General features: G+C 36.8%; 1 protein-coding gene across 2 annotated transcripts in view; it reads left to right on the top strand.

The window, feature by feature from the left end:
* Positions 1 to 20,867, top strand: part of LEPR (leptin receptor) — a 90,942-nt gene that overhangs the window by 18,225 nt on the left and 51,850 nt on the right. Inside the window, exons 3-5 of one of the 2 annotated variants that reach the window (XM_061121682.1) lie at positions 3,586 to 3,657; positions 7,234 to 7,563; positions 9,729 to 9,852. In XM_061121682.1, coding sequence (XP_060977665.1) covers positions 3,618 to 3,657; positions 7,234 to 7,563; positions 9,729 to 9,852 — 494 coding nt within the window. In that variant the 5' untranslated portion in view covers positions 3,586 to 3,617. The remainder of the gene's footprint in view (positions 1 to 3,585; positions 3,658 to 7,233; positions 7,564 to 9,728; positions 9,853 to 20,867) is intronic. The other variant, XM_061121681.1, reaches the window with a different exon arrangement.

Below are 20,867 nucleotides of genomic sequence, written 5' to 3'. Positions count from 1 at the left end.
ATTGATTTTAACAAAGATCCTGGTGTCAGAAGTGTTAAAATATTGTGAATCTTAGAAGAAATATGACTTTACTCTCTCCCTTTGTATTTCTTGGAGTTCAACTAATATTCCACTTCTGTGAACCTTTAATTAGCTCCAAGGACTTTGTTAGTAGCTATTTTCTTTGAAATCCAATAGCGCCTTTTAATTTAATTAAAAGGACAAAATAATAAGTTTGCATGAAAATAATCCATGCACACAGCTACAGAAACTTACTGTAATAAAGCACCGCAGTCCCTTACCCCACTCCCTTCACTTTGTTATTCCTGGTTTTGAGAACAACTGACTTGAACCATTTCTGGTTTTAGCTTTTCCTTTGGCTAACTTTGTAAGGCTAAATAATATGCGTATACTGACTTTTTTTCTTTTCATTTATAATCTTTAAATAGATGCCATGGTAGGAAGAAATTTATCTTACTAATTTCACCTTTCTCTCTCTCTCCTCCATTATAATTGTATTAATTTTCTGACATCTTTTATTGGTTGCATTTAAATCCCACAACCTTTTTTTGCTTCATTCACTATAGTTCCTCTTGACTCCTTATTTCAAGAGGTTGAGCTATTTCCACCCTTTGCCTTCTCACATCTCTCCTTTTATAATTATACCACCCCAATTTTTTATACTACTCCAATTTTGACAACTGTACAGTGAGAATATTGATGATATTTATGTTTAATATTTGTAATTAAATCTTTCATTTTTGTCTATTGATTAGGCCAAAAAGTTGAAAAATCAATAAATAGCAGCATTAATGCTTTTAGAACTCTGTAAATATTACTCATCACAGAACCAAGAAGAGTCCTAGAATCATATTTTGCTCGATATGACTCCTAAGCCACCCAATGGAGAATATTCCTAGAATCAAAGTTAAAGGGATCTTCCTTCTTTCAAGTGGATTAATTCCAGCATTTTCTTAAAATTGTGCCATATTTTATTTCAGTTCATATTTAGATCAGGACTTTTTATAAAGCTTTTTTTCAGCTAGCTTGTTTCTTCTTCTTGGGAGAAGATTTATGAGTCTTATTTATTAATTCTTAATTTTCAGTGTTTTACTCACACTCTTTATGTTTTTGGAATCCATTCCATTCTTCGTTTTGAAGTCTATTTTGAACTCATATTCTTATTTGGACTAGTGGCTTCAATTTTAGACTATGACTTTCTTTTTTCCCTTGTGTTATTCTGATTTCTTGCTTTATTTTCAAATTTTTGCAGCTTCAGAATCGTAGAATGTTTTGAGCTGCCTTCCATTCTCACTGTTATCCTGGCCTTTTGCTTTCAGGGGTCACCCGTACTCCATCTGCTATCTGGACAGGTCGTTCTCAAGACTGCAGAGCCATCAACTGGCTTGTAGTCAAGCTTTTCAGGATCCCGAATCCCCAGTCCTTTTCTGATTTACTCCTCATTTTGCCAGAACACATCATAAAGTTACTTCTGAGAAAGAGATTCACGGGATGTAAATTTTCTAAGTCATTGTGTTATTTAAAATTTATTTGTTTTGTTTGGATACTTTCTTGATTGGCTAATAGAATTTTAAATTGCAAATAATTTTCCATCAGTCATTACTAGATAGTTTTCTGTAATTCAGTGTTTTGAGATGAAACATTTGTTTTAATTAGGTTTCATTGCTTTGGTGATTTTTTTCTTCTCTAGAAACGCTTCTTTTCTCTCTGCAATTCTTAAATGATATGTTTGGGAATGGATTTTTGTTTTCCATTCCTTTTTCTTGGAAGTGGCTAGATTTTTTTTTTTTTTTTCAGTTTAAAGACTTGTGTCTCATCAGTTCTCGGAAATTTTCTTATATTATTTCACTGATTATTTTCTCTTTAGTCTGTTTTTCTGGAAATGCTATTGGTTGGTTATGAATCACTTGATCTTATTCCCCACCTCCCACCTTGGGGAGGAATTAATTATGCAAATGTGTTTAAATAAAAGAATGGTTATCTTATGTAAGGAAGAACAATATGATCTATTGGTCACTTAACTCAGTGAATCAGTTGAATTAAAGTGAGTCAAATCAATTATTGGACTGAATTACTTAGTCACTAGTCAGCTCAGTCAAAATACTTAGTCTAGTGGTATGTGTATTTGCAACATACCCTGATCATCACATTGCCTTTGAGTTTATTCTATGAGACAATGTTGTATCAGAAAGAGGTAGCATAAAAAAGCTGGGAGGACTTTGCACACATTTAATACCATTAGATAATGAAGATGCCACACTGAATTGGTTTCTAGAAATCCTTAAGATACATTGTGGGATCAAATGTGTAAAGAACCAAAATTTTGGTAAAAAACTCAGAGTCTGACAAACAAATTTACCAGACTACCAAATGGTCATACTCACCATCTTTTTCCTAAGAGTTATTTAAATTGTGAACTAAACAAGCATGTTTTTCTGTTTGCTTGTCACATGCTACTGGTTCTCAGATACAATTTATAAGACATGTTTCTCACTTAATACTTTATAATATTCTTTGTGATCAAGCTGTGATTTCTGTTTTAAACTAAAGCCTCTCAGAATCATAAGCAGCTTTGAAAGGGATTGTAGGGATTGTTCTTCAGTGTGATGAGGAAACTGAGATCAAGAATGGTGACATCCCGAGTCCTACACCTGATTCATCAAAAGAGCCTCAATTGGCATCCAAGACTTCTGATACCTGATTCAGGGCTTTTTACCTCAGATTAATTTTCATATAGTGAACTGAATCCCAAATATAAGATAATAAAAAAGACTGGAACACCAAAAGCCTTTAATGTTTCCTTATAAATCTTAGCTAAATATGTTTAAATTACACTCTCATTCCATTTCATGACATAGTAGTAAAAATAGTCTTATTTGTGGTATATTTCAAATTGGATAGAATTCATGGGAAAGTTTGAAGTCAACCCTATCATCTGCATGTATGAAGCCATCAAACTGTCCTTCAATTACCGATAACTTGCTAATGTTAATATTGTGTGTGAGCTAGGTCACTTCAGTCGTGCCCGACTCTGCGACAGGGGTTTCCAAAACCATATTGCAAAAGTTTCTCCTCTTCATTGAAAATAAATATGCACTTCATTACCTATGCTATAATCATTCAGCTTTGTGGTATCACAGTAAAAATAAAGACTTTAGGGAATGAAAGGAATTTAAGAATTGAGTACACACACACACATACACAAATGAAGTGTGATATTTATGATGTTAGGTGGGCTGTACATATTTAACTGGCATTGTAAGCTTCTTTTGTTTAGTTAAAAATTCAGTCTCATCTATGATACCTGTCCTGGTTTGTCATGTCATGAAGGAACATTGCCATTTTTTTGATTAAGCCATATATGAATGTATTGCTTATGTTTTAACTCTATAAAATAGCATGTGCATAGGAATGAACCTATAACTTACAGTTTTACATTCATGTTAAATGCTGATACTGATCCAGAGTATTATTATTGGATTACAACTTAAAGAATTCTTAATTTTAATCCTTTTTCTTTTATATTTTCCCATAGATGGCTTGTGTATATGTCATTTTTTTTTAATGTGTGTGTACTGGTTTTAGATTTACTGTTTTTTAGGTGTACTTCTCTGAAGATGATTTGTCAAAAGTTCTGTGTGGCTTTGTTACATTGGGGTAAGTTATTTGCTTGTAAAATGTCCATATGTGAGGTAGAGATTTCACCCTTAAAGATGTTGTTTCGTTTAATGGCTGACTAAATTTCCCATTTCCAGTTAGGAATTCTCTTGCCCTTGACTAAAAATGCAAACCAAACAAAAATGGAAGTGTGAAAGTGAAAACTCTTCCCAACCTCCTGTAAACAATGTGATGGGTATCCTTCCAGAAACATACCCGCCCTCCCTCCTCCACACACACTCATATCTCCAGTCACAAAAATAGAATTGGTCTGTCTATTCTGTTTTTTTCCTGCTTAACAGTTTTTCAATTTATTCTCATAGCTTTTCTTGTTAGTGTTAATTAATATACTTATTTGTTTAATGATTGCATAACAATGAACTGTATGAATGTACCTTATATTATAAGCTTATTTGAACAATTCCCATTGTTAGACGTTTCTTTTTCTGTAATAAATAATGCTACATTGAAATTCATGTACATACATCTTTGTGTATTTGGGAGAGTATTTCTATAGATTAATTTTTGAAGAGGGATTTGTATGTTGAGTAGTAAACACAAGTTTGAATTTGATAGGTACTGTGAAATCTCCTCCAAGCTCTTTGCCTTTTGCAGTCTAACATGAGTATATATATAAGTGGTAGCTCAGACGGTAAAGAATCTGCCTGCAATGCTGAAGACCCAGGTTCGATCCCTGGGTTGCGAAGATCCCTGGAGAAGGGAATGGCTACCCACTCCAATGTTCTTGCCTGGAGAATTCCATGGACAGAGGAACCTGGTGGGCTACAGTCCATGGGGTCACAAAGTGTCGGACACGACTGATTAACACACATTTGATTGCATTCCTGCCAAAGATATGTGTTATCATTCCTTTACTTGGAAATAATGTATAATGACATTTAAATATTTTGATTTTATTTAACAAATGTAGCATTATTAAATTACAAATATATATATATATATCAGATGATCATCAAAACTTTAATTCTCTGTATCTAGGACTGGTTTACTTGGTGATAATATTTAAAATGAATGGCTATCATATAGAATAACAGATTTATTCTAAAATGGAAAAGAAATTTCATTTAAATGGCATTCCCCATTATGATTCTGGTAAACAATGACAAGAAAATGTTATAAGGGGATATTATCAAGGGATTGTGTATGCCTTGGGAATTCCCACCTTGAGTACCACCAGAAGATTATGTTCAAAAATTAAATGTATACTGGTCTTCCTCCTGCTTATTGCGGGAGTATCCTGGAGAGAAAGCATTCTTTTAAAATCTTGTGTTTTAACTTTCTGTGAAGCATAGCAGGCTTCTGTTTGAAAGTAGTCACACAATGCCAGTAACTTTTGAGTATATAGATATGGTTTTCTCAGGTCCACTTACACTTGGATTTTTTAAAATAGTGAATACCATGGTACTGCATGATCCAAGGTTAGTTGAATCTGCAGATGCAGAGGAGTTGTGTATACAGAGGAACTGTGTATAGGGAGGGCCAACTACAAGTTATATGCAGATTTTCCACTGCTTAGAGGGTCAGTGCCCTGAACCTGCACATTGTACTATTCTCAATGGTTTCTTACAGCATTCTAGAAATATTTTGATTTTTTAAACTCAAGTCATCTAATTTAGATTGTGTTCCAAGTCTTTGAAATTAAAGTCAGGCTGTCTTTAACAAAACTTCTTTTTTCCTCCCCTAGCAACCATTACCTCTGTATCAACTGGTTCTGAGCATCTCTTTGGTTACTCTAGTCTTTAAAGATGCCCTGAGAAGCTTCCCTATAACTCTTCTATCTTACACATGCTATTGTTTGTTATTGTAGCCATCTATATAGCTACAGAAAATATCCAGGATAATCCCACTGTTACAAAATTCAGAAAAACTGGACCACAAGGGACTATCAAAGAAAGATAACATTCTCTCTTATATTCTCTAATTTTTATTAGGTTCCATGGTAATGTTTTACAGTGGTTTTTCAAAAGGTTTGTGGTTGGTCAAGCTTTGTGAATCAGAAGATGTCTGGGGCCTCATTGTATAACATATGACAATACATATCATATGATAACATAAACTTATGCCTTCAGATGAATATTCTGGACTCCTTACCATTTAGGGTTCATTTTTTGGGAAAGAAATATCATTTGCAAAGGAAGCATGTAAACAAAATAGAATCATCTTTTAATTAAGCTGATTCAGTAGTTACCATGTGACATTCATTATTACATTTTAATTTTCAAATACTTTGAGGATTTTAGTCTAATTTCAGTTTAGTCAACTGAATCTTCCATGTGCAGCTAGAGAATATAATGTTTTTAATTAGTATTTATTGTTTTGTAAAATGAAAGAAACACCCTAATTTCTTTTTAGTGAGAAGTTCTAATTTCAAAAACACATGTTAGAAGGATTTAGTCCAAAGGATCACAATTGCAGTGACAATTCACTTTTGATGATGTTATGATATCTAATTGTTCAGTGTGGGAAAAATAATATTAGTTCCTGTTAGTCATTTTTGCCTATATTTTTATATCTGGTACATATTTCTATTAATATTTATAGAAAGCTCTAGAAACCAAAGTAAGAGTCATTACTTGTGTATTTGAATATTTTTACATGTTTTACTTTTGTAATTTAGAATAGCACTTTTGTGACTTGATTTTAAAAATTTCTGTCTTCTTACATTTTAACATTTACCATAGTCATTCAAAGGTCTCACTCTGTAGACTCCATGCAAAATTCTTAGAATTTTCATTCTGCATTGCTTTGTATATGAGGCAACACAATTGTTGGATGATTAGAAAAACTTGTAAAAGAAAGAATTATGGAGAATTAATTATTTTATTTTCAAACAATTATTTAAAAAAACAAGTATCACTTTTAAGATTTTCTGTAAGGGTACAAGTTTATAAAATTGTTCTTAATTTTATGGGTGAGTGTTAACATTATCTTTAATCAGCAGTGAATGTTTCCTGTAAGAAGTCTGTCATTGTTCATCAATTATTGGAGGATACTAAGGACATATCTTACATGATACCGTATATCTGGAGAATCACGGGCATATTCAGGAAATCATCCAGCTGTTCTGATATTGAAGACAAACCCTTTCTAAAATCATTCATTGAAAGTAGTGTTAACATTTTGGCATTATTCTCCTTAAGAAATATTAAAACGTCACCTTAATATTTGCTTATATAATTGCACATCCAGATGCCATTATGCTGGAAGTCCGTTAGAGTAATTTTTTTTTTTTTGAAAAGGAAATTGAAATATTTAGCTGTAATTTACCTTTGCTAAAATATAAATATGAGTTGTTAGATTAATGGGGAAAATGAAGTGTGAATTTCCATAAAGGGTTGCTAAAGAGTCAAGTTATCTCTATAAATAAATGTACCCTCTTAAATATAGCTCATTGTTCAGTGGAAGCACAGAGTTATGCATTAGGCACTGATTGAGCACTTAGAAAGTTTAATAATAACTACTGAGTACTACATCATTTAATCTTAGATACTTCCTATTGATATCTTAATCAAAATGATTAATTGTTTTTTCTGTGTCTCTTAAATGTCCTAACAGAATTTATTTATGTAATAACTGCATTTAACTTGGCATATCCAATTACTCCTTGGAAATTTAAGTTGTCTTGCATGCCATCAAATACAACATATGACTTGCTCTTTGCTCCTGGAATTTCAAAGAACACTTCAAATTTGAATGGACGTTATGAGGCAGTTGTTGAAACTAAGCTTAATTCAAGTGGTACCTACTTATCTAACTTATCATCCAGAACAACTTTCCACTGTTGTTTTTGGAGCGAGGAAGATAAAAACTGCTCTGTATATGCAGACGACATTGAACGGAAGGCACTTGTTACAACAGTAAATTCTTTAGTTTATCAGCAAACAGGTAAGTATTTTAATGTTCCAAGCATTAGTTGTTACTTAACTATATTGGATAAAATATTTTCATTCTCTGAAACTTGTGTGAAATAGATGTCTCTGGATGTGATTCTGAGCAAATATTACCATTTTTATTAGTAATAAAATTAGAATTATCATGTGACCAAACTAATAAGTCCCCAATTTTATGTCCCATGAAAATAAAAATGTAAATGAGGGAATTTTTTAACATTAAGATATATTTTTATAGTCTTCTAAATTTGCTTTAAAATAAAAAAGTATATCTTATTCTTTTTAAATAGATAAAATATCAAATGGCAGATAATCCTGTTGAATTAATTAAATTCTAAAGCAAGTAAGGAATCTCAGTAGCCAATGCATATATTTTAAATCACTTTTTTTTGTTGTTTAAGTGTAATGCATACTGAATGTAGCTAATGTAATTAATAATTTTGCATCTGGAAATATAAACACAAAATTATCTCCAAGCCTTCTGGAAGAGCTAAATAGAACAGAGACAATTGACTGAACCCCATAAACATCTATAATATGAAAATAAAGGCATACATCAATATAGTACTTCTACGTAGGGTTCATCAGGATTTCTCAACCTCAAAATTTTTGACATCGTGGGCCAGGTAATTCTTGGTTATGGGGGACTGTTTTGTGCGTAATGCCAGTGGCTCAGTGGTAAAGAATCCCCCTGCAACGCAGGGGACACAGGAGCCATGGGTTTGATCCCTGGGTCGGGAAGATCCCCTGGAGAAGGAAATGACAACCCACTCCAGTATTCTTGCCTGGAGAATCCTATGGACAGAGGAGCCTGGCGGGCTACAATCCCTAGGGTCGCAAACAGTCGGACATGACTGAGCTGCTGAGCTCAAGCCCAGGATGTTTAGAAGCATCCCTGGCCTCTACCCAGTTGATGCCTGTAACACTCTGCAGTAGTGACAATCAAAACAGATCTCCAAACTTTGCTGCATGTCCCTTGGAGTGCCAAAGCACCACTGATTAGATGGAAGAAATACTTAGTTTGTTGAGATTGGGTTAGGAGTAAGGATTAAGCATAACTGTGCAATAAAATCAGAGTTTTAAAACAAGTTAGAAGTAATACTTCCTAGTGTCTCTGTCTTTAGGCATTTAATTTTAAATGAAGCACTTTTTTAATTTGTAAGGGAGCTTAACTTCACCATTCCAATGATTGTTGGATATATTAAGAATGGACTTAAAATGTGAAGGTCCTTGTGACTAGCCTTGAAATGATCCAGAAATGTTAGCACTTTTTTCAGTTATCAAGTGAAATGATTATGATGCTGCAGATTTTAATTTATGTGTAGATCACAGAGTTGGACACGACTGAAGCGACTTAGCAGCAGCAGCAGCAAGGGCTATTAACTAGTTAGTTTAGTGAGTTTAACTTTGTGTAACTAAAGTTACTAGGTTAAGTGGTGGTTACTGAGGATTTCCATGTAATTTTCTGCCACATGGGCTATTTACTTCATAAGGCTCAACTTATGCAGAGTCACTACTAGCTAGAAATTCTCCAAATGGGGAAATATGTTAGTATTGCTTAAGATACTTTTGATGTTGTATTAAATTAGTCATAATTTTTAGCTGTTGCTGTGCATGCTTTCTAAATTACAAATCACCAATAGTTTATCATTGTCAGGTGAATTTTTCAGTATACAGTGAAATATACTCTCATTATTTGTATGTGGGGCCTATAATATTACGATAACAAAAATTTAAGATATGCATCATATTGGTGATTTCAGTGTGAATCACCATGCTTTCCTGCTAGTGCAGACACACAAATGCTACACTCAATTTGCTGTACTTTGATAGTTCATGTTCTCTTGTCTCTTGGAAAGTGGGGATGAACTGAGCGAGGTGAGTTTTGGGGTCTTCTGTCCTACATAAGTGGTTCAAGATTTAAAAAAATTTGAGAAGCAATAATTGAATTTAATTCTCTTACTTTATGAAGAAGGAAACTGAAGGCCAAAGGGACTAAATGGGCACAGACATATGACCAATTAGAGCTTGTTCTTTTTCTCTCAGAATGGACAGTGGTAGTTGTATCAGAACACTGGTAAATTTAATTTAGCCCTTCCCTTTCATTGGGCTGTTCAGAATGTTTTTTTTCAGATTTAATTTAGTTTATTTTTAATTCAGGTGCAAACTGGAACATACAGTGCTGGATGAAAGAGGACTTGAAATTATTCATCTGTTATATTGAGTCATTGTTTAAGAATCCTTTCAAGAATTATGACCTTAAGGTCCATCTTTTATATGTTCTGTAAGTACCAAATAAATAAATTTGGACATTCCCATGACACAATTTTTTCTGAAATACAAGAGCTTCCATATACAGAAGTAGATTACAAAAGGTCTCCTATCCCTATATTTGCTTTTATATCAGTGTACATTTCTATGTTTTTTGTACGACTTTCTGCTCCATCAGGTTTTCTCTTTTCTCCTCATATTGGTTCAGGTAGCAAGACACTGTAGATGTGGATGGGCATATATTTGTGAAGAAGTGTAAACTCAATTCAGGAGTCTTAGGTATTTGACTGAAGAAAGGGGGAAAGTTTATATTTATTTTTCTGGTAGATTTTTCTTTCATATTTGATCTTTTTATTGCCTTGAAAATGTATGTGCTTAATATATGTTTGTGCTAGGTAGAGAGCTACAACAGTGGTTTTGAACAGCCATACTTACAATTCTTACAGTAAATAGGCCATTCAATTTTTTCTAATAATTCCAGTGATAATACCTACCACTCCTATTTGAATTAAAATAAAATTATTTGGCTGTGCTGCATGGCATGTGGGATGTTAGTTCTGCAACCAGGGACTGAACCTTCAGCCCATGCAGTGGAAACATGGAGTCTTAACCACTGGACATCCAGGGAAGTCCTTGAATTTTAAATCTTTAAAATTCTTTCTCATTTGTTGTTACTCACCTCCCTCAGTTATGCTGTTATTGAGGTGCTATAAATAAGGGGTAAATTGGGACCTCCCTGGTGGTCCAGTAGTTAAGACTCTGGGCTCCCTGGTGGTCCAGTAGTTAAGACTCTGGGCTCCCAGTGCAGGTGGCATGGGTTCGAGCCCTGATCAGAGAACAGAATGGTGCATCCAAAAAAAAAAAAAAATTAAGGGGCAATGTACTAGAAACTGTCCATATAAAGATGAATAGAGACAGAAAGCAGAATGATGGCTGCGGGGACTAGAGGAGGGGTAATGAAGCATTCTTGTTTAAATGGGTATAGAGTTTCAGTTTGGGAAGATGACAAATGTTCTGAAGTTGAATGGTAAAGATGGTTACCCAACAGTGTGAATGTTCTTAGTGTCACTGAATTTTGTACACTTAAAATGGTATATGTTGTGTACATTTTACCACAGTAAACATATTTAAAGAACACAGATGTCAAAAAAAGGATGTATTCAGACACTTTACTAAATGTGTGTTTTACTTCAACTTTTTAAAATAACTGGGATAGTTGATTTATATATTTCTTCTCACTATTTTGCCATATGTTGTCCTATGTATTTATAGATGCCATAGTTGGATAGATCTGTGTTCATAACTGTTACATCTTTATATACTTTCCCATTAACCTTACACAACACTATTCTTTGTTTCGCCTCATGCTTTTAATTTTGAAATTGTATTTGTCTTATATTTAAAAAAAGAATAGTTATAGTCTCTGCTCTTGAGCCATTCATAGGTTAGTGATTTGGACAGGTATGCACAAATATGTCTCAAAATAGGGTTTGAATTTTAGTGATTACTGATGTGGGAGCACAGGACTGATGTGAGAGCCTCAGGTGGGGAAGTCTACTGTACTGGTGGGAAAAGAGAGGAGTGAAGATTTCCCTGGGAAGGAGACAGCTGCGTTGAGATTTCAAGGATGAGTGAGCTAATAACCAAAATATGAAAAATTTCTGGTGTAAAGGTAAATAAGACAAATTTTAGAAGAACCAAAGCTACTATCATCCTTATTTTTCTACTGATTATCAGACTGTAGTTAATATTTACAACTTAGGTTAAACTGCTGGACTGATTTTTTCTTTTGGCCCTGCCACGTGGCTTGCAGGATCTTAGTTCCCTGCCCAGGGAGCAGACCAGCGCCCTCTGCAGTGGAAGTGCTGGTCTCTAACCACTGGGCCGCCAGGGGATTCCCCGAACTAATTTTTTAAAGTCACTCTAGGGGTCGCAAAGAGTCAGACACGACTGAGCCACTTCACTTTCACTTTTCATTTTCACTCATCGGAGAAGGAAATAGCAGCCCACTCCAGTATTCTTGCCTGGAGAATCCCAGGGACGGGGGAGCCTGGTGGGCTGCCATCTAGGGGGTCGCACAGAGTCAGACACGACTGAAGTGACTTAGCAGCAGCAGCAGCAGGAGTAGAACAGATAAGAGTCCCCCTGCTGTCTCATCTGGACATCGAGCGTGATAATTTTCACCTTTGATGCTGGTCACTAGATAAGTCTAGAAGTCCCTGCAAACCCCGGCTGCTTTAATGAGTGCAGTTCTCATTGGGGCCCGTGTCTTGAATGGGAGTATCTGATTGGTGAGAATGTGCTATATCTATCTGCCAGTGTTTCAGTCTAACAGAAGAGTAGCTTTTCCAGGCAGATGCTGGGGGCAGGTAGTAGGTAAATGTCCACAACAGAAATGACTGGACTGCAAATCTCGAGAGGCCCAAGAAGCCTAGCTGAGTAGTGAAATGGGGAAGGTGGAGGAGTAATGGGCAATGTACAGCCAAAGAACATCTAAAGAATGGGAAAGAATGAGCTTGCTTTTAGTTTATAGAAAATGACCCAGCAGAGAGAGAAAAATTGAAGATATGGTAGAAGGTAACACATTGAATATTGTGACAGAGAGTGAATAGTTGAATAAGCAAGTTCCAGAAAAAGAGCACAGATGAAGAGTTGGTCTTAAAGTAAAGGAGACTCACTGCAACTTCTGGGTCTTGAGCGAAGAAAGGAAGCACTGTGGTTGATGAGGATATATTTGACCTCTGGGGCATAAAGTTTCCTGCTTTATTTAACCAAAACACATTTTAGCTCAGAGAAACTAATTACAATGAAGTACATTTTTGTGATGGTCTGAATACTTTGGTGGTGATCAAAATCTCACTAGGTGCCATTCGAGAGAATTTCAAATATTATCAGTGAGGTAGGGTAATGTGCCCAGTTTGATAGCTCTATGACCATGTGTAAGGATTTATATTTTATAATGTGTAGGTCACAGTTATGTCTGGAGGTCTGCACTTTATGAGAAAGATATTATATATGAATATATAAGAGCATTTCAAAATTGCATAGTAAATTAGTGATAGCTGAGATTTTGAACTTTAGTCAGCTAAGTGGTCTTTGGTCTGTTCATCTAAATGGACCCAGAAAAATGAGAAAATTATAATATTAAATAGATTTTTCAACTTGCTCATATGATGAATTTAGTAGATTCTTTCAACTTTCTTTTATTTTGAACTCAGGTTTTTAAAAATATCAATATAGGAAAACCTGTCCTAATTGCATACCATTTGAGAAATGTCTTGGTTTTTTTTTTCTTTCCACTTATTAAAAGAAATAATTTTTATTATTTTTGGCCATACCACTTGGTGTGTGGGATCTTTATTCACCAGCTGAGGATTGAACCCTGGTCCCCTGCAGTGGACGTGTGGAGTCTTAACCACTGGACTGCCAGGGAATTCCCATTTGCCACTTTATTTGTACTCTTTACTGTATAATTTGGTTAGTATGTCCATTTTACCAACTCTCATATGCTGTTTCTGGCTTGAATGCTATTTTTGTGTACATCTTTGGGCAATACATCTCCAAATAATTTAAATAAGACTCTTCAGCTCAGGAGGAAGAACTGGCCAATATAATAGATGAAACCTCTATGGAATAGGAAATCTATAATGATGATTACTATGGAAAAGTTTTTCATCCAAATCACCTCCCTAAGGCACTAGAGAATTCACAAGAGAACTCTTTCAAATGCTTCCATGTGTAAATAAGTATATTTTTAAAGGGAACTAAAATCTATTGTTTAAAAGGAATTTAAAGCCTTATAAATATGTCCCTTAAGGAAAAGCATTGTTTGAACTCAGATATTAATGTTTGTCAGAGAATCCAAAGGAGAGCTACAACAGATATTTGCTATTTTGAAAATTTCTCTTAAACCTAGGAAGGAAATCATCTTCTTCCTTTGTGAAGTGCCTATGAGTACATCAGACACTGAACTGAGTATAGGGAACAGCGTTAAGCAGTTCAGACTCAACCCTTGCCCTCTTGGACCTAACAGTAAAGATAAAGAACATAAAGTTTGAAAATGCTGTGATGTAATACATATGGGGACTTGCAGAAACATATGCTAGGTGTATCTGTTTAGATTATAAGGGAGGGAGAGAAGAATGAACCAGAGAGAATGAAGAGCATTTGCAAAAAAAAACACAGTCAAATAAAGACATTTGAGAACTTGAAATTCCCAAATGTGTGGTTGGGAAGCTGGGGAATGATGAGAAATCAAGGTAGGTAAGTAAGCAAGGGTCATGAGGGAGTTTGGGCTTTTGTAACTGCTAACACCTAGTTTACCTTGTCTCTTCAGAATCACTCTTGTCAGCATTCTTGGTGATTTCAGCACCCACCTGGATGGTCTTCAATTTCTTGAAAGCTTTATTTTGACTCTTCTTGTTTTCACCACATCTAGTTCACCCCTTCTCATGGATCTTGCCACTGCTGATAAGCTGAGTCTTTTTTATAATTTCAGTTTCAAGGATCCTACTCTGACCATTTCCCCCCAATCCCTCATATTAGGCCTACTCCCTTTATTACCTCAACCTCCTTCAGTCTAAGCCAAAGTGTTTCTGCTATAATTCTCTCATAAGATCACACTTGGGGAATCTTACTAGGGTTCACTCCGTTAGATAAAAGCCCATAGATCCCTTAGAATTAAGCTCTTCCCTGCCTTCCCGTTGATTTTTACTCAGAAGCCATTTCTTAGTTTTAACATTGTTTGCCAACTGGAGAGGCTGAGAATTTCACAACTCTCAAGTACTATTAATAGTTCTTTTGTCTAACAGCCCTTTCTCAAGGAATATCTCTCCTCTTGCAGCAAGAAGGAACAAGAGGCAATTTCAACACTTGTTTAGAAATGCCTGGAGAGAGATCACCAGTTCAGTGGACACCTTCTATTCTGTCCACAGAACTGCAGAAGTGTTACGTAGCTTTTGGCCACAACATAAGGAAGATCCCATTTCCTCCAGTCTCCAGTCACATATTCCCCACTTCCTTTCATGACCACTGGCAGTGTCCTTAAAATGTAGATTTCTGCCAATAGTCTGTTCAAGGTATTTCAGGCTTTCTCCACATGCTTCTCCAAATACTTCCAGCCTCTGTCCATCACCTAGTTCGAAAGCCACACCCACATTTTTAGGTATTATAGAAGCACCCACTTCCAGGTACTGGTATCTTTCTTGGCTATCTATACCATATAATAAATTACCCCAAATTTAGTGGCCTAAAACAAAAATCATTCATCATTTCATAGCTTCCATGGGTCTGGAACCAAGCTGTAACATCTGGAGACATCTGCCTCAATGTCTTTCACAGACTGCCATGCAGATGTCAGCTAGGACTGCAGTTATTTTAAGGTTCAATTTTAGGAGGATCTGTTTGCGAGCTCACTCCCTCGGCTTCCAAGTTCCTCATGGACCACTGGTCAGCAAGCCTTTGTCTCTCCCTGGCTTCGACAGGAGGCCTCCCTCAGTTCTTTGTCTCATGGATTCTCCTAGAGCACATCACACTATGGCAGCTGGCTTCCCTTAGAGAGAGCCTGAGAAACTCACTGATGATCTTGCTTCTGGTTTTCACTGGGAAAACAGGAGTGGGGGTGCGAGTTCAAGGTCACATTTTTGCTTTTCTCACCAAAATCTAACAGCCTGCTGATGTCTGTGCCTGTGCAGTTTTCCTAGTCATCTTTAACTGCTAATGTGTTCCAATATAAAATGAACCCTTTCTTCGGTGTTTTGAGTCCCATCCCCTGTTGTCACTCAAGGTATTTGTTCTTGCAGTTATTTCCTCTCGTTCCTGCATCATCAAGTTTTCCTCTCAGCCAATACATATGCTGCAATACCTCTCATTTACTTTTGAATTTATGTTTTAATTGGAGTATAACTACTTTACAATGTTTTGTTAGTTTCTGTTGTACAGCAATGTGAATAAACTCAAATTATAAATATATCTCCTCCCTCTTAAGCCTTCCTCCCACCTCCCCATCGCACACTTTTAGGTCATAACAGAGCACAGAGCTGAGCTCCCTGCCATATAGCAGCTTCACCCTAGCTATCTCTTTTACACGATAGTGCATTTATGTCAGTGCCGCTCTCTCAATTCATCCTACCCTCTCCTTCCCCTCCTGTGTCGACAAGTCCATTTTCTACGTCTGTCTCTATTCCTGCCCTATGTATGTTCATCAGTACCATTTTTCTAGATTCCATATATATGCATTAATATACAATATTTATTTTTCTGTCTCTGACATACTTCACCCTGTATGACAGACTCTAGCTTCATCGAAATCATTACAAATGACTCAATTTCATTCCTTTTAATGGCTGAGCAACGTTCAATTACATAAATGTGGTATATGTATTATATATACTAAACCAAATCAATAACTCCCATTTAAAACATAGATTTCCTTGATCACAAATTTCCAACAAGTAATTACCCAGTTTCACTACTGCTTTTAAAGAAAACCAAGTTTTAAACTATGTAAATACAATTTTCAGAAGTTAATACAAAAAGGTCAACAAAAGTGGCTTCTGGCCATGAGGGAATAATATATTCTGGAATTACTCCTCCATTATAAATAATTAGAAAACCTGATAAAAGGAGAAACATCTATTTTCAGATACTGGACAAAGTCAAAACAGAACAGTGATTCCTGAGAGAAGGAAACAAAGCAAGTTCTATATTATTCATGTTTTCTGGGCTGGAGGCAACTTCCGGGACATGGTACAAGGTGGGGGAACTCAAACAGAAACCTACGATATTGCTGAACTGAGGAGACAAGAGAGAAGAGTTCAGAGTAAAATGGGGCTTGATTAATGGAGCAGAATACTCAAAGCAGAGAGGTACAGAAGAATTAGCATTCAGTTCAGTTCAGTTCAGTCACTCAGTCAAGTGTGACTCTTTGCAATGCTATGGACTGCAGCACGCCAGGCCTCCCTGTTCATTACCAGCTCCCAGAGTTTACTCAAACTCATGTCCATTGAGTCGGTTATGCCATTCAACCATCTCATCCTCTGTTGTCCCCTTCTCCTCCTGCCTTCAATCTTTCCCAGCATCAGAGTCTTCTCAAGTGAGTCAGTTCTTCACATTAGGTGGCCTAAGTATTGGAGTTTCAGCTTCAACATCAGTCCTTCCAATGAGCATTCAGGATTGATCTCTTTTAGGATGGACTGTTTGGATCTCCTTGCAGTCCAAGAGACTCTCAAGAGTCTTCTCCAACACCACAGTTCAAAAGCATCAATTCTTCAGCACTCAGCTTTCTTTATAGTCCAACCCTCACATCCACTTTCAGCCATAAGGGTGGTGTCATTTGCATATCTGTGGTTATTGATATTTCTCCTGGCAATCTTGATACCAGCTTGTGCTTCATCCAGCCCAGCATTTCTCATGATGTACTCTGCATATAAGTTAAATAAGCAAGGTAACAATATACAGCCTTGGTGTACTCCTTTCCCTATTTGGGACCAATCTGTTGTTCCATGTCCAGTTCTAACTGTTGCTTCCTGACCTGTATAGGTTTCTCAAGAGGCAGGTCAGGTGGTCTGGTATGCTCATCTGTCTCTTTCAGAATTTTCCACAGTTTGTGATGATTCACACGGTCAAAGGTTTGGCATAGTCAATAAAGCAGAAATAGATGTTTTTCTGGAACTCTCTTGTTTTTTTGATAATCCAGTGGGTGTTGGCAATTTGATCTCTGGTTCCTCTGCCTTTTCTAAAACCAACTTGAACATCTAGAAGTTCACGGTTCATGTATTGTTGAAGCCTGGTTTGAAGAATTTTGAGCATTACTTTACTAGCGTGTGCAATTTGAGCATTCTTTGGGATTGCCTTTCTTTGGGAATTAGCATTGGGGTTGCCTTGATTCTTTGTCTAAATACCAGTCCATCCATGATCTTGGGAAAGAAAACTTCTTGAAAAAGAAGTTACTAGAACTGTAAGCTAAGGAATTCCCAGAAGTCACACAGGGCCAGGAGTAATTAGTTTCTTATAAAGATATTTGGAGAGTTCTTGTTAAAAGGCAAAGGAGAAAAGGAAAGATATACCCACTTGAATGCAGAGTTTCAAAGAATAGCAAGGAGTAATAAGAAAGCCTTCCTCAGTGATCCATGCAAAGAAATAGAGGAAAACAATAGAATGGGAAAGATTAGAGATCTCTTATAGAAAATTAGAGATAGCAAGGGAACATTTCATGGAAAGATGGGCACAATAAAGGACAGAAATGGCATGGACCTAACAGAAGCAGAAGATATTAAGAACAGGTGGCAAGAATACACAGAAGAACTATACAAAAAAGATCTTTATGACCCGGATAACCATGATGGTGTGATCACTCACCTCAAGCCAGACATCCTGGAATGTGAAGTCAAGTGGGCCTTAGGAAGAATCACTATGCACAAAACTAGTGGAGGTAATGAAAGTCCAGTTGAGCTATTTCAAATCCTAAAAGATGATGCTGTGAAAGTGATGCACTTAATATGTCAGCCAATTTGGAAAACTCAGCAGTGGCCACAGGACTGTAAAATGTCAGTTTTCATTTCAATCCCAAAGAAGGGCAATGCGAAAGAATGTTCAAACTACCGCACAATCGAACTCATCTTATGTGCTAGCAAAGTAATGCTCAGAATTCTCCAAGCCAGGCTTCAACAATACATGAACCATGAACTTTCAGATGTTCAAGCTGATTTTAGAAAAGGCAGAGGAACCAGAGATTAAATTGCCAATATCTGTTGAATCATTGAAAAAGTAAGAGAATTCCAGAAAAATATCTACTTCTGCTTCATTGATTACGCCAAAGTCTTTGACTGTGTTCAAAGTTCAGTTCAGGCTCTCAGTCGTGTCCAACTCTTTGTGACCCCATGAATCACAGCACGCTAGGCCTCCCTGTCCATCACCAACTCCTGGAAGTTACCCAAACTCATGCCCATCGAGTCGGTGACGCCATCCAGCCATCTCATCCTCTGTCATCCCCTTCTCCTCCTGCCCCCATCCCTCCCAGCATTAGGGTCTTCTCCAATGAGTCAGCTCTTCGCATGAGGTGGCCAAAGTACTGGAGTTTCAGCTTCAGCATCAGTCCTTCCAATGAACACCCAGGACTGATCTCCTTTAGGATGGACTGGTTGGATCTCCTTGCAGTCCAAGGGAATCTCAAGAGTCTGCTCCAACACCACAGTCCAAAACCATCAATTTTTTGGTGCTCAACTTTCTTCACAGTCCAACTCTCACATCTATACATGACCACTGGAAAAACCATAGCCTTGACTAGACGGACCTTTGTTGGCAAAGTAATGTCTCTGCTTTTCAATATGCTATCTAGGTTGGTCATAACTTTCCTTCCAAGGAGTAAGCGTCTTTTAACTTCATGGCTGCAGTCACCATCTGCAGTGATTTTGGAGTTCCCAAAAATAAAGTCTGACACTGTTTCTACTGTCTCCTCATCTATTTGCCATGAAGTGATGGGACCAGATGCCATGATCTTAGTTTTCTGAATGTTTAGCTTTAAGCCAACTTTTTCACTCTCCTCTTTCACTTTCACCAAGAGGCTTTTTAGTTCCTCTTCACTTTCTGTCATAAGGGTGATGTCATCTGCATATCTGAGGTTATTGATATTTCTCCCGGCAATCTTGATACCAGCTTGTGCTTTTTCCAGCCCAGAGTTTCTCGTGATGTACTCTGCATATAAGTTAAATAAACAGAGTGACAATATACAGCCTTGACGAACTCCTTTTCCTATTTGGAACCAGTCTGTTGTTCCATGTCCAGTTCTAACTGTTGCTTCCTGACCTGCATATGGGTTTCTCAAGAGGCAGGTCAGGTGGTCTGGTATTCCCATCTCTTGAAGAATTTTCCACAGTTTATTGTGATCCACATAGCCGAAGGCTTTGGCTTAGTCAATAAAGCAGAAATATATGTTTTTCTGGAACTCTCTTGCTTTTTTTGATGATCCAGTGGATGTTGGCAATTTGATCTCTGGTTCCTCTGCCTTTCTAAAACCAGCTTGAACATCTGGAAGTTTACAGTTCACATATTGCTGAAGCCTGGCTTGGAGAATTTTGAGCATTACTTTACTGTGTAGATCAGAGCAAACTGGCAAATTCTTCAAAAGATTGGAATACCAGACCACCTTACCTGCCTCCTGAGAGATCTGTGTGCAGGTCAAGAAGTAACAGTTAGACCCAGACATGGAAGAACAGATTGGTTCCATATTGGGAAAGGAGTATGTCAAGGCTGTATATTGTCACCCTGCTTATTTAATTTATATGCAGAGTACATCATGTGAAATGCCAGGCTGGATGAAGCACGAGCTGGAATAAAGATTGCCAGGAGAAATATCAATAACCTCAGATACACAGATGACACCACCCTTATAGCAGAAATGAAGAACTAAAGAACTTCTTGATGAAAGTGAAAGAAGAGAGTGAACAAGCTGGTTTAAAACTCAATATTCAAAAAACCAAGATCATGGCATCTGGTTGCATCACTTCACAACAAATTGATGGGGAAGCAATGGAAACAGTGACAAACTTTATTTCTTGGGCTCCACAATCACTGCAGATGGTGACTGCAGCCATGAAATTAAAAGATGCTTGCTCCTTGGAAGAAAAGCTATGACAAACCTAGACAGCATATTAAAAAGCAGACACATTACTTTGCCGACAAAGGTCTGTCTAGTCAAAGCTGTAGTTTTTCCAGTAGTCATGTATGGATGTGAGAGTTGGACCATAAACAAGGCCGAGTGCTGAAGATTTGGTGCCTTTGAATTGTGGTGCTGGAAAAGCTCTTGAGAGTCCCTTGGACAGCAAGGAGATCCAACCAGTCAATTCTAAAGGAAATCAATCCTGAATACTCACTGGAAGTACTGATGCTGAAGCTGAAGCTCCAATACTTTGTCCACCTGTTGTGAAGAGCCGACTCATTGGAAAAGACCCTTAGGCTGGCAAAGATTGAGGGCAGGCAGAGAAAGCGGGCAACAGAAAATGAGATGGTTAGATGGCATCACCGACTTAA

Source organism: Dama dama, chromosome 20 (assembly GCF_033118175.1).
Source record: "Dama dama isolate Ldn47 chromosome 20, ASM3311817v1, whole genome shotgun sequence".
Classification (NCBI taxonomy): domain Eukaryota; kingdom Metazoa; phylum Chordata; class Mammalia; order Artiodactyla; family Cervidae; genus Dama; species Dama dama.
The sequence above is the reverse complement of the archived record's forward strand: the minus strand, read 5'-3'. Positions and strand labels throughout refer to the sequence as shown.